The 20,450-nt window shown below is 36.3% G+C and overlaps 1 protein-coding gene across 2 annotated transcripts in view; it reads left to right on the top strand.

The window, feature by feature from the left end:
* Window positions 1-13,981, top strand: part of LOC121414825 — a 39,105-nt gene extending 25,124 nt beyond the window's left edge. For both annotated transcript variants that reach the window (XM_041607891.1, XM_041607885.1), the window contains exons 7-8: window positions 7,158-7,220; window positions 13,063-13,981. In XM_041607891.1, the coding sequence (XP_041463825.1) occupies window positions 7,158-7,220; window positions 13,063-13,140 (141 nt within the window). In that variant the 3' untranslated portion in view covers window positions 13,141-13,981. The remainder of the gene's footprint in view (window positions 1-7,157; window positions 7,221-13,062) is intronic.
* The last annotated feature ends 6,469 nt before the right edge of the window (window positions 13,982-20,450 follow it).

Below are 20,450 nucleotides of genomic sequence, written 5' to 3'. Positions count from 1 at the left end.
TAAGTAGGGACGGGGCGTGGCTGGCGCTGTGTATTGAGCTGTGTCGTCCACAGGGTGATATGCTTGTACATGGCAAAACACCGGTATCTCTTTAACACCAGAGTTGTAAAACAAGAAATTTGAATCAAATCGATGATTTTGTACTTAAACGCATTCCGGTGTTAGCTTTAACACACGTTTTAACTTATTTACGTATAGGGCTGATGATAAACTCTTACTGGTATTGGCTGCACCCCCCCCCCCCCCCGCTTCGATGATCAAATTACAAATAAAGCTCCTAAAAGTTTTTTTTAACATTGTGGTTTTGTCTTCTGTGCTACACAATTTTGGAATCTGAAAAAGAGCAAATTGTAATGCGATTATCCATCCTCGAAAACGTTCCCATTTACTCCATTCGACTTCAGTCAGGTTAGTCAATAATCTCAACCAAAATTTACATCGAGTCAGTTCAAATTTACTGTTTTATTGAACGAAGTTTGATTGATATCCTTTTCCAATCACAAAGATAACAAAAGTCGAAACTTGAAACCAAAATTACATTGGCGCGTTATTTGCAAGATTAATCAAGCAAAAAAAAACAGGTGCACACCTATACCCTTTTTACACAGGCTAAAATTTCCTTAACCCCGTACTATAGGTGGGGCTAAATTGCCGTTTAGCCCCACCTATAGTACGTGGTTAAGCTTAGCCCACTTTCTTTTTACACAACATTTTTGTAAAGTGGGCTAACCCCACCTTTAGTACGGGATTATTTGGCCCTGCAAAAAAGCAGGGTTATCCCAGCAATTGCGGTGCTAAGAGCGATAGTACGGGGTTAAGATCGCTAGTGTAAAACGAAAGTGGGCTAAGCTTAACCCCGTACTATAGGTGGGGCTAAATAGCAATTTAGCCCCACCTATAGTACGGGGTTAAGGAAATTTTAGCGTGTGTAAAAAAGTGTACGAGTGAAGTACTTGTACTACGAATGATCGACAAAAACCACTAGTCCGGGGTTAGCGAGTTTCGTGTGTAAAAAGCGAGCATTCCTTATCCGGGGTTAGCAATAACAATTTGGCAAGTGTGAAAAGGGAAAAAATAGTACGGGGTTAAGGATAGTACGGGGTAAGCGATAGTCCGGGGTTAAGAAAATCCTGTGTAAAAAGGGCACTAGTAACCAATATTGCATAAAGCATTTCCATTTATTTGAAAGCAGGATAAAAGAGCATTGTAGATTGAATGCCTTGCTCATGGGCATAGCTGCCGCTGCCGAGGATCGTACCCCGGACTTTCCATGTATTGCCAGGCGCCTTAGACCACTCGGCCATGGTAACACCAACGAAAACGATATCAAATCGATTGATGGTATGCGATTGGTGATAACGGAATATCTTTGATCGGCCTGGAGTCAGTTTCGTTGGTGTGACTGACACTCTCCGACTTCTTAACACTAACGACATCAATGATGCGATATGGCTGTGATAACTCTATCGTAAATAATATTCATTGTTATAACTTGTACTCCTGGAATTAAAGAGGGAAAAAACCTGTAAAATAAAAAGGAACCCCCATAATCAAGTCATAAGCTACAGGTCTCGGATGATTCTATAAATCTAAGATTTTAAAAAGACAACAGTTCAAAGTGGTTTCATTTTCTGTAATTTCTCTTTCGTTTTTTTTTCTTCTTCAAATCCATGGGAACTAAATAAAAGTTAGTATCAAAATGATATATTTGTTTTGTTTTATCCCTGTATTATAATTGTGCTGTCGGATGGCCTTTATGAATTTATACGCCTCCAAGATTTTCACAATATCTTAGCTTTCTTTCATTGCTCTCCACATTGATAGATTTGTCGAAAAAGAAATAGCAGGTTAGTCTCTTGTGAAACCTGGGTCTTTAAACTTAATGCTCAAAGAATCCACACAGCTTAGTTATTGTTGGAAAAAACAATTCCGATGCTCAAATGAATTTTCCTCTGAAAATTTGAAGTTATTCTTTTTTTTTCGAAGAGGAAAGGCTCCGTTTCATTATGCTGTTGTTGGATGTTAAATCACTTTGTCAGTCGCTTTTATTCCCATCAAAGAGAGTTGAAATACTATTTTGTCAATTATCATTATCATTATTAATTATTATCAGTAGTAGTAGTATCATCATTATTATTATTATTGTACTCGTCACTGTAAATTATCAATTCGACCGTAAAACCAAACAAATGCAACAATTTAATTTCAACAAAGAAATATAACAAAATTTGATTTATTAAATATGGAAATATGAAATGCCAGACAGGAAGAAGAGAGTAAACCAGCCTCAACCAACGGGGCCCAGTTGCATAAAAGTCACCATTCGAGAAATTTGCAAGTAATCCTTGATTTTGATTGGCTGTTGATCAGCGTTACCATGGTAGTTACCATGATGGTAACTTTTATGTAACGACCGGGGCCCCATCAGCCATCGTTCATAAATAATAATAGTAAGAAAAAAGTATTTGTTGTTTTTACTTTCAAGTATTGCGCATCTTTTGAGACCAAAATTGCGACGTCCGGGGACGCGGTACTAAAATTACACAACATTTTGGAAGTGCATGTCAGACCCGAAATCGCTCAAAAACGTGATTCCGTGTACCAAGTCAATGCAAATTGTGTTTTTCAACCAAAAATCATAGATGTATGATTATTTTTACTTTTGTTGGTTTAAATGGATTTATTTTATGTTATTTATGATCGCAGAAGGGTCCCAGACAAAGTTCATTGGAAAAAAACAAAGCTTTGAAAAAACAAAGAAACACATAGGAATTTTAAAAAACAATAAAATGAATAAGAAATTAATTATATTTTTGCTTTTTCTAGATATTTGTTAGAAATGTAATATTGATACTCCAACCAAAAAATAACATTCTAAGAGCTATACAAATTGAGTTAAAAGGCATAAACATACTTAGGGCAACTTTCATACGCTTATTTGCATAATTAATTCATTAAGAATATAAACAATTAATTCTTTAAAAATTTTGCCATAGAGTCTTGTATTTTACATCCAGCTCTACGTGCTTGCAAATTTTCGCGGCGATCGCGCGATTAGCGGCCGAGATCTGAGGGGGGGGGTCAAAGTGACCCCCTCCCCCCAGTATAAACGGGTCTGAAATAGCCCAGTAAGATAGGCTTTAACACTAGGCCTAGGGAAAATTTAGCGCATGAACACGTACTGCGCAGCAGTTTATAAAGTTATGCTTAACTTTTAAAGGGAAGTTCACCCTGACAAAAGTTCATTTTAAAAGTGATAGAATAAATGATAATAAATATTTATGAAAATACATCAAAGATTTTAAAAGTTATTACAATTTTAATTTGTTTGATTTGTGACGTCATAGGCGAGCAGCTTCCCATGTATCATGTATTTAAAATGAGATCAATGAAAAGTCGATCTCTAAAAAAAAATATATTATTGTACCCTCAGTCTATCAACTGATAGTCCTAACACTTATTTTAGAATCGAAAAAAGACAGTATTCATGCTCTATGATAAGCCAGTTCGTAGTTCCTTTCTGCGCATGATCAAAAGATTCTATGCATGATCAGAGGAAGGTCGTTTGTCCTAAAGTGACATGGTGGTTTAAAATGGAATGAGATAAGCACCAACTTTGATGTCTTGATTATTCATATATTCTTTTTAATTGTGGTTGTCATTTGCATCCACACACACAAAAAAAAATTATAATGCGTCCACGAACGGTGAATTATCGGATGGTCTAATACCACTTGGTCTACTTATCAGTTCGTCCAACTTCACATAGTCTAAATTAATTTCGTCTACAACCAGTTCGTCTAATATCCATTTGGCTTGGTCTAATATCCAATTCGTTTAATTCCCACTTGGTCTAATATCCAATTTGTCAAATGAGCAGTTGGGCTAAAACCATTTCGTATAATTTCCAGTTGGTCTAACTCCACTTGGTCTAGTTTTCATTTCGTCTAATTGCCACATGGTCTAATAACCGTTTAGTCTATTTCCACTTGGTTTAATTTCCATTTAGTCTACCTTCCACTTCGACTAATATCCAATTGGTCTAAGGACCACTTCGTCTAATATCCAATTGGTCTAAGGACCACTTGGTCTAATCACCAATTGGTCTAATGTCCATTTGGGCTAATCCTCACTTGGTCTAATTTTCATTTGGTCTATAGTAATTCACACTTGGTCTTAAGTCCATTTATTCTAATATAACTTCATTACCATTTATTTTATCTAGAATTAACAGGTAATAATTGAACTAAATAGCATGCATCATGTCGCCAGAATCGGGAGGGTTAAAGCCGTTTTAGGTATGGTGGACGCAAAACCTCACCGTGACGGACTATCAATGACAAGATAGTCAAATTATTATTCATCATCATATTATGTGGAAGAGCTGTGGTGTAGTGGTACTGACTCCCGCCTTGTAAACAGGGGGTCGTGTGTTCGAATCCCACCTTGGTCTAGCGTCCTTTGGCAAGGCGTTAATTCACACTTTGCCACTCTCGACCCAGGTGCTAAATGGTACCCGGTAGGATGCGGAAGATATTGTATGTTTGATTTTGCCAGCGCCATAATGTGGCTGCGATGAATGCAAGGAATGCTCCCCAGGAAGAGGAAATTGTGCACTTTTCGTGCTTGATTGAAATGAATCCAATGACTGGGGTAATAATATGCTGTAACGCGCTTTATAAGAATTGGCTATTATCATTATTATCATCTAATCAAGTATAATTCTTGTAATCATGGTAATTAGGCCTGTATACTGTATTGATTATAAAGACGATGATGAAAATTATATCATACTCATAATCATTACATCGTCGCATGCACATTTACAGAACAATAAGTTGGGGACCTTGTAGCTTATTAGGTCGAATGGCGGGTTTCCATCAGAATAACATTATTATGAAGAAAGGAACGAAAATAAAAATGTAATTGATTGTTTGGATACGTATCTGTTAAACATGTTTGTGCCTTTTTAAGATCATTGTGATGCACCATTATGAACTATACTTGAACTTGATGGAAAATAAGTAATAGTTATGCAGATTAGGGATTCCAAAAGTTACAGAGTTACAAAAGGAATATGGATATTTTGTTTAGTTATTTCATTACTTAGTTTGTTGGCTTATACCAGTTAAATATAGTTCGATAACACTAGACAGGTTTTATTGGGTTAGCTGAATAACTGATGTGGTGATAACTGATAAAGGTCTGCAAGCGTTGAATATGCTATTGTTATACACGTCATAATGAGTTAAGGCTGACGTGTAATATAGTCTTCGCTTGCAGACCTTTATCAGTTATCACCACAGTAGTTATTCATTTTATATATCTTCTCATTCTGTTTTTCTTCTACTTCTTCGCCTCCTCCTTAAAATGGATTGGCAGGGTTCTCAGCCCATCAAGGAAATCAGGGATTTTTAAAAACTTTTTTTTTTTTCCAGTCACAGAAAAATCAGGGAATTGCCTCAAATCTTTAGGGGAAATGCCTCGAATGGGGGAAAAATCAGGAAATTTTGATCGACCCAAAAGTCGAAGGCACGATAGTCAGTCAGACTCTGTTATATTTGGTTATATATTAAAAAACATTTATTGAATGACATGTTATGATGTTTTATTTCTTATTGCAGCCTCTTTTACTACAGTATATATGCCTACTGGTGTTATACGCACATCTCAGTCAGTATGCAAATGAGGGAACTGATGACATCACTCACTCACTATTTATTTTGTATTTTATTATATGAAATATTTTGATTTTCTCGTCATTGTCAATGAAATGAAGTTTCATTCCTCCCTGAACATGTGGAATTCCATTATTTTAACATTTTGTGCTTCAGGCAAGGAGGTCCTAATCGTCAAATTTATAAAAATTGAAATATTGTATAATTCAAACAATAAAAAAACAAAAGAAATAGTGAGTGAGTGACATCATCGACTCTCTCATTTGGATGTAGCTGGCTCGTTCATTTTACTATTTTGTTAAAAATAAGCGAAACTTTGAAATGTCATAACTTTCTTATTTTACATTCGATTTTGTTGAAATTTTCAGCATTGTGCATGTCTGATTTTGCTCTATTGATTCAAATCAACATTTTTCTGAGGTGGACTTGACATTTCATTTTCGGATTAACGAACCCTATTTCGTTTTCGGATTAACGAACCTTCGGAACAACGAACCTTATTTCGTTTTCGGATTTAACGAACCTTCGGAACAACGAACCTTATTTCGTTTTCGGATTATCGAGCCTTTGGAACAAAGAACCTTATTTCGTTTTCGGAATAACGCCACAAATGTTCGGATTAACGAACCCTTTTTCGTTTTCGGATTAACAACATCGAGGTATAGGCAATTTACGTGTTTCGGAATTACGAACCTTCGGAATTACGAAGTGTAACCGTCAAGAAAGCCCTGATTTTACAGAAAAGGGAAAGAACATTTTGCAAAAAGCAATAACAGAATCATTCTGTATATTCATAAAAAAGGAATTTTCTGCAATTTAACATAACAGGTCTGTTTAAAAAGGGGAAAAGAGTGTTTTGTTAAAGGAAATTTGTAAGGTTCCATACACCAAATACCAATCTCCTGTAAGTTATTACGCAATCTGGTAAGATTACAGGTGTTCTCGAGACTCTGCTGCAGGAACTTCTTTTATTTTAAGGATACAATTTCTAACAGTGTATACACTGTAAAAAATAAAATATTGGGGAAATTTTTAACTCGCACGAAGTTAATTATGTGTCCGACCAATTTGGGGCACTATTTTACCAAATGCGGGAAGCATATTGTCCAGTAAGGTTAAAGATATAAGTAGCAATTACTTTAGAATGGGCAAAATTTTCATTACACTAGATAAATAGATGCTCATTAATGTTGGTTGGACTCATAATTACCCTCGTGGAGCATTATACCCGATATTTTAGAGTGTATGGCGTCACAAATCAAAACTTCTAATATTGTTATTCTTTGATGGCTTTTCTTCATACTTTCACTAATATTTTTTCACGATTTTTAATGTTTATTTTTTAACAAGCTTTCCGTCAGGGTGAACATCCCCAAGCTTTATGAAACCGCCTCTCATCTTGAAATTTATGATGATTATAGATAAATGAAATGATAATTTTGATATCATAACGTTAATTTATTGGATTTTTTTTCGCAGGGCCTGGCTGGTACTCTCTTCATCGGTAATATTGTAGTCTGGTTGCTATTCACTGCCCTCAACGTAAGTATTCTCACTTATGGAGAACAGATTGGTGGTATGGACCCCCCCCCCCCCCCATTATTCACGATCAAGAAAATACAGAGACAAAGAAAGGAAATGAAAGGGTGAAACGTGAAACTATTTTCTAAATATTATGTCAAATTCTATCAATTATTAGAGTTTTGGAGTAAAAAAAATTGCTTGCTCGCTTCGCTCGCTTACAGTTTTTCCCAGAGATTTGTCGCCTTGCGCCAAATCTGACCCTCTCAAAATTGTTGACCCTTTATGCCATCACTGATTGTCATTCGGCCGCTAAAGAAGGGTTTGGAGAACAAAAAAAAGTAGGGGATTTGGTCGTGTACCCCGAATACCCTTGATATGATTAGAATAACTAAAATGACGTGACAAATCTTCTGCCCCATTCTCTGACTTCCAAAAGACCTCTGTGCCACCACAAACCATTTTTAAACAAATATGTTTTTCCGCCATCCCCCCCCCTCCCGCCTCACCGCCAAGATGGTTGCTTTACAACTGCTTTTGACAGGAAGGGGATTGCCTGGGGCCATGGGGGTAAGGGTAACCCCCCCCCCATGGTCTACTATAGGCGTTCGTGTCCATCAAAAGCTTCGAAGAGGATCCGATTTGAGGTATCCAGACTTCAACAGTATCTACATAGCATAGCGGAGGTACTTTACGATCACCCATTAAAACAACTCTGGCACACTGGTCTGGCACTGAATTGGTGCCCCCCCGGGGGGGGGGGGTGTTGCACCCACAAATGTAATAACGCACACAAATGTAATAACACTTTACCCACAAATGTAATAATTTTGGATCGCCCACAAATGTAATAATGACTTTACCCACAAATGTAATAAATTTGAAGGGATTTTCGGCGAAATCCGTTCTAACCTAAAGTCCTATAGTAATGCGTTCATATAGCACAAAAGTGCAAAGTCTTTTTTTCAGACCGGGTTAATAAAACATCAAAGTACAAGTCCAAAGTCTTTCTTCCAGACCCGGTTGTTTCAAAAATTATAATATAAATCCGAAGTCTTTTTTCCAGACCCGGTTGTTTAAAAAATATAATAAGAGTCCAAAGTCTTTTTTTCCAGACCCAGTTGTTTAAAAAATTGTGATATAAGTCCAAAGTCTTTTTTTCCAGACACGGTTGTTTCAAGAATTTTAATAAGTCCAGTCTTTTTCCTGACCCAGTTATTTCAAAATGTATAATATAAGTCCAAACTAAGATACGATAATGATATTCCTGTGGAAAAAAATTGGAATCGAGCTTAGTCTTTTTTCCAGACCCAGTTAATTAAAACTGGTGTAATTAATGTCTTTGTTGTTGTTTCACCTTATACGGTGTATATTGTGAATATATGCACTAAGAGTAAATTGAGAATCAAGCGTAGTCTTTTCTCCAGACCCGGTTACCTGTTATTTAAACATTATGAATAACAGTTTAAAAACAGTATAAAGACCCCATAATCTTATTAATGCTGGATATAGCGTAGTCTTTCAGCCCGACCATTTTTTTTTCTTCAAAAAAAAAACGCTAATAGTAAGAAAAAATCAAAGTCTAAGACCAAACAAACCTTCAACCTAAGAACCTGTTTTAAAAGAGGTTTAGAGTGTTGTCTTTATTCCAGACCTAAAACAGTTACGAAAAAAAATCTTCTAACATAAGACCTTATATTCTTATTCTCGTGGAATAACACGAGTTTTAAAACGTACTCTTTCCTTTAGACCCGGCTATTAAAAAAAAAGTAACTGAAAAACTTCGAATCTAAGACCAAATTTCCAAAGTTTCACCCAGTAAAAATATGTCTTTTAATAAATAATACTACTACCCCTACAAAACATTGTAATAATGCGTGGGTAAAGCAGACATCCTTTCTCCAGACTTGGTTACTATTTGAAAAATAAAATAGTTTTTACAAATATTGTAAAACGAATACCCATTAATCTAATTACTGTGGAACAACATGAAGACCGATTGTCGAAGATCGACTTTCCTCCAGAAACAATTATTTCAGGAATAAAAAAATCGATAAAACTCAACCCCCAACAACGAATCTCAGAACCAACAATCCTCCAAATTAAGACCATGCATGTAGAAATGCACATGTTTAGAGCGTTGTCTTTATTACAGACCCGGTGATTTAAAATTGATTTAAACAATCCTAAAAACAAAAGACTCATATTCTTATTCTTGTGGAATAACACGAGTATTATGCTTAGTCTTTCGTCTGGACCCGGTTATTTAAAAGATAAAGAAATATTCGAAAAAAATGACAGCTGAGACCAATCTTCAAAATTAAACCCACTTAAAATGCTTGGGCTTAGAGTGTTGTCTTTACCCCTCACCGACGTATATTATAACTTTTGAAACGACCGGGTCTGAAAAAAAGACTTTGGACTTGCATTATAATTTTTGAATTAACCAGGTCTGGAAAAAAGACTTTGAACTTTTGTGCTATATGAACGCATTAATATAGGATATTAGTTTAGAACGAATTCGCCAAAAATTCACTTCAAATTTATTACATTTGTAGGTAAAGTCATTATTACATTTGTGGGTAAAGTGCATTATTACATTTGTGGGTAAAGTGTTATTACATTTGTAGGCGTTATTACATTTGTGGGTAAAGTGTTATTACATTTGTGGGCGTTATTACATTTGTGGGCGTTATTACATTTGTGGGCGATTATTACATTTGTGGGTGTAATAGGGGGCACTTACATTGACGAGTGGATACCATGCGCGACCAAAATACACGTAAAAAGGATGTCTTTTCACGATAGGGCACGTTAAGTACGTAACGTGATAAGGGTATCAAAAACACCAAAACAATGAAAAAGGGGGTGTCTATTTCGCTAGGAAAGCTACGTGTTTAGGGTCAAATTTGCGGGGGTGACAAAACAAAATTAAACTATTTGATAAATGACGTCCTTTTTGCCCCAACACTACGTGTTAAATTTAAAGTCCGATTTGCGCGAGTTGTGGAAGGTGGGGCCGTACGAAACCAAATGGTGTGTAAAAGTAAAACCGACGACCGACGTACCCGTACGTGACAATCGCTGTGCTTTTTTAGGGGTTCATTTCGGTTAATACTTGCCAAGAGTATCGTTTTGTTTTCAATACTTGTTAAGGGTAGGGTTTGAGACGCCAATACTTGTTAAGGGGTGCATTTTCAGAATATGGAAAATACGCGTTTAGGGTGCTTTTCGAGACCCCATGGTCGCGCATGGAATCCACTCGTCAATGGAAGTAGCTCCCCCCCCCCCCCGGATTAGTGCTGGTAAAAGCAACATCAAAATAGCCCGGGAGTGGCTCTGATCACCGGGCAGACGACAGGCGATTACTTAAAAATAGGCCGGTGGTCGGTGGGAGACCGCCCGAGAGTCGTAGGACGTCAGTCGATCACTGCTCGGACACCAACAGAAAAAAATCCCTAGATTTGGCCTTGAGTCGACCGGCGACCGATGGGTAATTGACAGGGCACTGCTCCGCCACCGATAAGTCTTACAGCCTGATCCCGGTGGGGGGGGGCTTACATTAACGAGAGGATACCATGCGCGACCAAACACACACGTAAAAATGATGTCTATTTTAAGATAGGGCACGTTACCTACATAACGTGATAAGGGTGTCAAATCGAAATCGAAATCGAAAAAATGGTAGGGGAAGGCGGGGTAAGTTAACAATTGGGGCAAGTTGAGCCACCAGCCCCAGGCCAATAATGAATGAGTCAGACATTGTGGTGGTGTCATGTATTGATGACCAATAGCATAACACTATAACCTCACCACATTGTTTTCCACTTTGGAACAAAAAGTAGTTTTTTTAGAGGGAAAAGTATGAATTTCAGCCGAAAAAGTGAAAAAGAGTGTGTAGTAAGTGCTTTATACACACACACGTCTTTAAATATAGTAAAGACATGATAACAACATTGTTAGTCAAGGTATGGATCTTCATTCTTGTTATAGTCTTTTATAATTATGATGGATGCATGATAAATGTGTGGATACAAAATTATCGCACTAAGTTCGGACTGGGGTAAGTTGAGCCAAACAGCATGGGGCAAGTTGAGCCATGGTAATTCTTATGGTAATATATCTTACAAAAAAAACCCATAAAAATCGATTGAAATGCAGGCTGAAAGGAGCAAATTTACATGACTGCTCTTTTCCTTTTAAAGGACGTTAGTATTTATAGAGAATTAGCAAGTGAAAAGACTGTAAACAAAACATTTACATGCTGGTTCTCCCCCCATACATTTTGTACGTAGTTTTTGTGGCTCAACTTACCCCAGACGGTGGCAAAACGTACCCCATACATGGGGCAAGTTGAGCCATTTGACATCGGGTTTTCAAGGGTCACGATGACTTTCAGTGTGGGGGTAGAAAGTTATATGTAGGTGAAAAACATTTCCCAAGAATCAAATTGAAAGGCAAGGCACTTATTTCTACAATAGTACTAGTCATATCAATTCTAACATGCAAAATGCAAAAAGTGTCACAACTTACCCCGCCTTCCCCTATTTATTTTCGCAAGGAGAGCTACGTGATTAGGGTCAAATTTGCGAGGGTGTAAAAAATTAAGATTTTGATGTTGTATAAAGGATGTACTTTTGCTCCAAGAGTCAACACTACGTGTTTAAAGTACGATTTGCGCGAGATGTGGGAGGTAGGGCTGTATATACTAAATCCAGTGATGCAGATGAAGGTAAAACCAACGACCGACGTCCGTGACATAACAATAAAAATATCGATGTTCTTGTTTAGGGGGTTATTCAAGGAACTTGCCAAGAGTATCGTTTTGTTTCCAATACTTGTTAAGGGTAGGGTTTCACACGCTAATACTTGTTAAGAGGTGCATTTTCATAAAAAGGAAAATACGTGTCTTAGGGTGATTTTCGAGATCCCATGGTCGATCGCGTATGGTATCCTCTCGTCAATGGAAGTGTCCCCCCCCCCCCCTCACCAGAAGCCCGATCGACTTCTCCAAACATCGGCAAAAATCATTGGATGATGCCTATATTCCAGCGGCGCCCGAGCAGACTACCAATCGGTCGGTCGCCGCTCTGAGTTGTGACTGAAGCGCAAGTAGCTCTCTGATCCAGACCAGGCCTGGGCTAAGTCGTGAAACTTTGAGTTTATGAATGGCACCGGCTAAATTAGCCCCCGCCATCCCCGGGCTATTTTGCTGCTGCTTTTATCAGCGCCATCGTAAAATAGTGTAAATGTATCGCAGCTGTGCTACAGTTACTAAACGCGTGTGGTGTAGGCTATTTTAGTGCGGGCCTGTTACGGACCAAAATATCACCACTTAATGAAAACGGTAAAAGTTTTACGACAAAGTCCGGCACTGGTCTGGAGTTAATGAAAAACGGTAAAAGATGTCTTTTTGTGAAAAAGGTGTTGCATTTGCCGGAAATCTCCATTATTTTAATTAGCCTTTTGTTACTTGTCACGCAATTAGGGGAATGGTGATTAGTTTCTAAGTATAAAATAATCCCCAAAAAATAGAATTATGGAGTAAAAGAGGTTTAAAAAAGCAACCTGCGCTATTTAGAATGTAATTCAACTATGGTATTAATGTTGACGATAATGGTGGATAATAATGATTTGGCATGCCGCCATTAAGCATTGTTTAGGAATTTTACTGATTCATTTGATTTATTCTCAATTCAAGATTACGCGATTGTCAAAAAACATTATGTTAAATAAATTTGATGGAAGGGGGGTGTCATTACCAACTTTGTGCAGTACCATCAATATTAAATTGTACAAATTTGTATAGGCCTACATGTGTTTTTCACTTTAAAATGATGATAACTTTCATCTACTCTTTCAGATAACTTGTCTCCTTTGCGTTATTTCGCAATATCAGGAGCTTCGAGACGGCCGTGGAAAAGCAAATGATGTGGTGTAAACAGAAACTCACGATTTGAAATATCAACTTTTCCCTTTTCTTCCAAAAAGCTAGCGCCTCGCTGTGTATTATGGGAAGGAACTCACAGAATTCATTTTTCTCAACCTTGATACTCGGATCATCTTCTCTACATTGTAATAAGATTGTAGGAAGCCTGTTCTTACTTCTTAGCAAAAGCTTTAGCAATAATCTGTGAAGATGTATTGAAAAAAGTAGATTGGCTTCATGTATTAATAATGCATCATTTTATTTTATTAGCTGAAATAAAAATCTGTGTAGTCACAAGCACATATGTTTTGTATATTACGCTGTCAGTCTTTAACTAAGTAGAATAACCGAGAAAGATAGCATCGTTTTGGGCATAGGTTCTGTGATATTTTCTTAAACACAAATAATGTACCATAATCTTATAGAATAAAAGTATTGCATTGTATTTCAAATTACGCCATCTATCGAAAAGTAGGTTTGCTATTACTGTTATTCTGTAACTTACATATTATACATATTGATCGAAGACTATTTGGTATTTTCTATTCATTTTGTTGTTGTTGTTGATACCCTAGTGTTTCAGTGGTCAATAAACATGATAAAATGAATTGAAATGAAAAGAAAAATCTTTTTTTTCGAAAGCATGGTTTGTCTCTTTATACATTCACAGTAACATACTATGCAATGAATGAATGAATGAATATGCTCACTCTAAATTCACTCCATATTGAGTGCTTGCAAGGGGAGTGAACAAATTAATGGAAATTCACTCATTCCCTTTTACCAACTACAGTCTTACAATAATAAACTTTTCAAGGGGAAGTTCACCTTGACGAAAAGTTTGTTGTAAAAATGCCAGAAAAAAATAAAAATAAATATTTGTGAGGGTTTGAGAAAAATCCAGAAAAGATTAGGAAAATTATTTGAATTTCAAGATTTTGATTTGTGACGTCATATGCGAGCAGCAGCCTTTGTGTAATGTAAAGTGCATAAACTCCAATTTGTATGGTTCGAGATGACTAAAACTTTTCTTCTTTCATGAGTGGGTGTGATTTTTTTGTTTGTTGATATACTTCAGATACGATAAAACCCATTATCATTAAATGAGATTTCATTGACATTTTTAATTCACGATAGATACATGGCAAGCTGCTCGCATAGGCGTCATAAATAGAAACATTCTAATGCCTTTTTCAAATATTCGATGGATTTTCCTCAAACATTCATCAATACTTTTTATTGTTTTTTTTTTATCTTTACAATAAATATTTTGTCAGGGTGAAGTTCTCATTTAATGGTATAATGCAAAAGCCAATAAAGATAAATGCTAGTTGTGGTAGTGACATCAAAATGAGTTCGAACAGAATCCGATAACATCACCATACAAATATTTGGATGTGTATTAAAAAAATGTGCCAAATGACTCCTTGAAAAAAATGTGTAATTGCTGAGAAATGACCAATGTAAGCACGGAATTCCATAAAATGTTGGGTATTTTCCAAGTAACATTAATGCAATGTCCCACATATTTCTTTTTGTGTCGGTGATCATCAGAATTATCGGTTTTCAGCTAATATTTCATGATTTCACAAAGATCAGTTAATTGCAATGTACCAGATCTAGATTTACATGTATGATAATATTGTGACAATTAACCTTGAGTTTAAAGACTTTCTAATGAAATGATTGCTTGCTGCAACTATTAATGGGAGCAATTTGGCCAACACTTTTGTGTAGTCTGTCAGTGACTGTGTGTTATGAACAGCAAGTCTTAAAAAAAAATATACATTTCGAGATAACCATCAGTACTATATAGAGAAAGAATTAGCCTATGATTTCATTTATACAGAGAAAGTAACTTGTTTTTTGTTTTGTTTTGTTTTTACAGGAAAGTAATGTACCGATTATAGTGAATAAGTGTGTTATCGTACAAGTGGGCCTATATTACAAGACTACATATCTTAGAATATTGTACTATGTGACCAGGTGTGAGTAGTTGAGGGCTTCATGTGGGGCTACTATAAGGCTGCTAGTTCGTTTATACTTTAGTTATGAATGAAACGTGTTCAGTATACATGTAATATAATGAGCAATAATTAGTCAAAGGATGAATAAATTTAGAAAACGTTGCACTATAATAAATAAAGATGTGATTTTGTTAATGCTATTGAATAATTATTTGAATTCTCTAATTCTACTAAAAATTTTGCATATGACTGCAGGGACGCGGCGGAAAGGTATTTTCTCAATAGTATGATATATTTACACGACTCGTATATCTCTTTTGAAACTATGTTTCCTACCCCCCCCCCCCCCCATCTTTTGTTCTATTGTTTTTGTCACTAGGCCAAGTTCAACATTCATACAGGGCAGCTATACCTTACTACAGTGCGAGTCAGAAAAACAAGGTACACTTTTTTAAATTAAGTATTTTTGAAGAAAATGTGAGATTCAGAGAAAATGTTTAGCATGTATGGATAGAGTAAATAGTCCTTTGTTACTTGGTAAAATTTGTTTGTATTGATGCCATGGTTGAGTGCACAATAGCCATTGTTTGAAAAAGTGTCAAAACCCACTTGCGCCAACTATGAAGTCAGGTGATTACCCTGCTGAAACAAAGACAAAAGCATTTACACAAATAATGAGCATAAATTTTATGCATATATTTATTATTCAAGCAAAATAAACAAGAGAACCAGTAAATCACTAAATTATATTAACTGAAAGTTCATTTTCATTGCCATTTTGGCAACAACTTGGGCAAAGCTTTTTGCCTTCAATCTTCCACATGTTGTCCATTTCTCTCGCTCGATACACTTCTGAGCTCGATGGAGCATTGCTGCCATGGCCCTGCGAAGTGTCTGCGAGTCTTCACTGGGGGCACGGTACCTGAAGTCAAAAGTGTACAGCACCCCACCTGCAGATGTGGATGACTTGCAACAGAGCATCATCAAAGCAACATGTGGAAGATTGAAGGTGGGAAGCTTTGTCCAAGTTGTGGCCAAAATGACGATGAAAAGGAACTTTTTAGTGAAGATAATTTATTGGTTTACTCCTACTCTTGTTTATTTTTCTTGATTAATAAACATACAGTGTACGCATGAACTTACGGCTCATTGTTTGTGTGAATGTTTTTGTCTCTGTTTCTAGGTAATCACCTGAATTGACACAAATGGGTTTAACACTTGTTCAAACAATGGCTGTTGTGCACTCAACCATAACAACAACACTAAAACAAATGTTCTCTGAATCTCACATTTTCTTCAAAAATACTTAAATTAAAAAGTGTAACATATTTTTCTGACTCGCACTCTATATCACGGCCCCTAGCTGGCATAAATGCTCCCAATGCACCGATTGGAAGAAAAAAAATACACAACTATTACATGATTCGTTCCTTTTCCAATATATTATGTAATTATGCTCTTTCTTCCAGCTGTGATAGACATTGCGTGCATACTGTAAAGTTTCCTATCCATCACCGCCTGTGACATGGTCTATACTGAGCTAAAATAATAATCTACCAGCATTATGTTATACAACAAAAAACGTATATATTATTTAGCCAAGCTTAAATAAAACGAAATCTTATATTATATGAATACACACACGATAAGGCACGGAAATTGATAGTAAAGTTGCACTGTAATTATACACAAATGTTCACACTCATCAGTCAAATTGACTAGCCCAGTAGTCAGCTGGGTGCAACTAATATGTCTAGTCACATTTTCGAGTCAGTAATAAATTTATTCTAATAAAATACGACTGGAAAATATTCATATGACTAGAATAGCAACTGTACCCAGCTGACCCTATTAACTGGTCATTTTTTTTTTACTGATTTGTGTGCAAACTTAAAAAAAAACATACTTGTTGGATTCTAAAAAATAGTATAGTTCATTCAGACAGAATCATCCGGTAAAAACTGAGGTGTTAAAACTGGCACAAATTGGAGTCACTATAGGACCACATCCTCAGGTGTTAATCACACCCTGGATATATAACATGACACCAAGGAGTGTCAAAGTAACACCCATACTGAAAGGTGTTGTTGTAATACCGCATTCATACGTATGTAGGCCTAAACACTGTACATTCAACACCGGAACAAGATGAAAAGCATTACAGTTTTCAATGTGTATTGTCGTCTACACTCTCTGATAACATATCTCTCGGATTTTTTTATCCAACCTACAAATTGGTTCAAATATACGAACCTGGTTCAAGAAATTGCATACAAAATAAACTGCACAGTGAAAAGAAACACTGTTTGAACTCTTAATCATCGCTGTACATGGTCCTTACAGTTGTCGTTTAACAGACTCAAACATCCATGCTTAATCTATTAAAAATTTACAATTAAAATACTAAACTTTGTTCTTTAACTTTTTAAAACACTTGTTACATTTTTTTAAAACTACTTTAAGGTTCAAAATTATAACAAACGGCGTTTTATTATTTTTAACAACCTTTTCTGCGTAGGATATTTTTAAAAATAAACTTGGTCGATTCACTTTTAAACCTACTCAAGGAATGGTTAGCAAAAAAATTATATATCCGTGTATGTATGTTGTAGAGAAAAATAATAATTTTGCTATTAAAACAGAGGCACCGAAGCTTAAACAACGACAATCAGATTCAGGAAATATCAGTGTGTCTGTATTACGCTCATGGTCATCGGATGAATGATTTGCAAATAGGCCGTAACGAATATTGTTTACGATCCATTCATAAATATAACTGCAATATATAAACACAATATGATTTGAATTTTTATTCTATATGATTGTGTGCACTTACCAATGAATAGGCCGCGACGGCTATTGACCCATTTCTAGTGTCAGGAAAACAACAGCAACGCTTCATTATGGCCATCATGCCCTTACATGTATAATCAATTATTTCAAGAAAATCGTAGAAAATGGAAGCAATTGATAGAGGATCCGCGATATCTGATAACAAATGATATTATTTAGAGTTACGTGTTTGCGGATATTGGTTCACAGAACGCAGGAAAAGCTGTCGACATTTCTATATTAGTCATGATGTGGAATGTATATACAGTAAACATGGTATTGCCGTGATAGGACCCCCCCCCCCACCACTAACATTACCATTACGCGTTTTGGGGAGGGGTGTAAGAAATGTGACCTGTGTATGATGGAAGGGGGGGCTTGTTAGCTTAAATAAAATCAACACAGAATTGAACACGTTTTATGTATATCAATTTCTTTCATTTAAAATTAAGAAATATTGATCGATAAAGGATTCATCTCGCTTCAAATGTAAACAATGAAATCACAAAATAAGGCGAAATATAAGACGGCATTATCATGAGCATAATAAAATGAAATATTACGTATTGAATTATTCAAAATACGTTACCACTATAGAAGACTTATCGTGTTATTTTTTCAATATTGAGAATATATATGTACGCATAATGCAAAGATTTTAATGAGGTCCACATTGTGAAGATTATCAGCGGGCTTAACAAGTAAAATTCATTTTTAAGGTGTTTTCCATGCCCGGGGGGGCACTTCCATTGACGAGTAGATACCATGCGCGACCATGGGGTCTCGAAAAGCACCCTAAACACGTATTTTCCATATTCTGAAAATGAAACCTGAACAAGTATTCATGGTATTGGCGTGTTAAACCCTACCCTTAACAAGTATTGGAAACAAAACAATACGCTTGGCAAGTATTCCCTGAAATGAACCCTAAACAAGTACAGCGATATTTTATTGTTATGTCACGGGTCCGTCGGTTTTACCTTTGCACATCATTTGGTTTTAGTACGGCCCCAGTACCTCGCGCAATTGAGCAAAAAGGACATCCTTTATAAAACATTTTAATTTTGTTTTATCATCCCCACAAATTTGACCCTAAACGCGTAGCTTGCCAAGCAAAATAGATACCGTTTTGTTCTTATTTTTGTGTTTTTAACACCCTTATCACGTTACGTACGTAACGTGCCCTATCTTGAAAAGGACATCCTTTTTACGTGTTTTGGGGGGTCGCGCAAGGTATCCACTCGTCAATGTTATTAAAATAAGAAAAAAATGGGTGTTATAAAACTGAAACAATTTGGTTTCACTAGAGTGTCACACACTGAGGTGTTACAATCACCCTCCACACTGCAAAAAATCCGGTGTGAATTTAACACCGGCCAGGTCCACACCAGAGAGGTATTGAAAAAACACCAGTTAAGAAGCAGACCGATATTCATGTCATTGCCAAATTCATAGATTCATCGCGGGAGCATAGTCACCACACAAGAAATTCTGCGTTTTTAGGATGCAAAATGAGGCAAATTTAAGCTCTTTGACTGTACGTATTCCGCAGGGGCGGCGATCCTGGGGGCAGGGGACACTCCCCCCCCCCCGCACACAAACACGTTTGAAGCATTTTTTAATTGAATTGATTAAAGACTGATATTTCCAAAACTTGTATAAAATATGACATCTAACTGACTGGGATGTAATTCCTAACATATGTACAAACCGTAACCGGGGTTGAAATATTTACAGCACAAATTATCTCAAACTCAGAACATGTCTTGGTTTTAATGAACGAATCATTATGTGAGGGACCAAATAGGCCATTTATATGACAACTATGCAACCATACAAGTCATGTATTCGAGATTTGTCCAATACATGTATAGTTTTAACCATGTTAACCAAGGCGCAGGAATCTACGTCTATTCCACTGACCCTACAGCCAAGCTCGTTAAGTTAATAGTTGCATGGTTGTATAGTAAGAGTAATAATAGTAATACCAAGAAGTTTCTATGACTGGAGTTCCAACAGGCACCAAATTTATTCAAGCAGCTGTTCATTTCTAAAGAAGCACAAAAGAAAGAACGGCAGTTAAGACCTTTTTGATGTCCGCCTTCGAAGCCGCCAGTTTCAGTAAAGAAATCCGAAGTGAAATTTTACAAATATCCATTAGGATCAATTTTCCATCTTTTATACTAATAAACGAACAGAAATTTGTACGCATGACAAGACATTAGTAACCAAGCACTATTTCGCCGAGATATTTGCCCAGATTATATCAATTTACCTTTAATTAGTGGAAAAAGCAAGAATTTGACCTTTACTGAAGCCAGATTTTAACTTTTCCGATCGTTTGCGGCAAATAAAAATTTCAAATGTAGTCGATGGAATATTGCTATTCATTATTGTATATGCCAGATGAGTGCCCGCAGATGCCCAATCGAGGAAATTTGAGTCATATTTCAGGACATATTGCAAAGTTTATTTTCGCATGCCTCCAAATTATGTACTACACATATAACCAGACCAGATACG

Source organism: Lytechinus variegatus, chromosome 1 (assembly GCF_018143015.1).
Source record: "Lytechinus variegatus isolate NC3 chromosome 1, Lvar_3.0, whole genome shotgun sequence".
Lineage (NCBI taxonomy): Eukaryota > Metazoa > Echinodermata > Echinoidea > Temnopleuroida > Toxopneustidae > Lytechinus > Lytechinus variegatus.
This window is presented reverse-complemented; position numbering and strand designations above follow the sequence as displayed.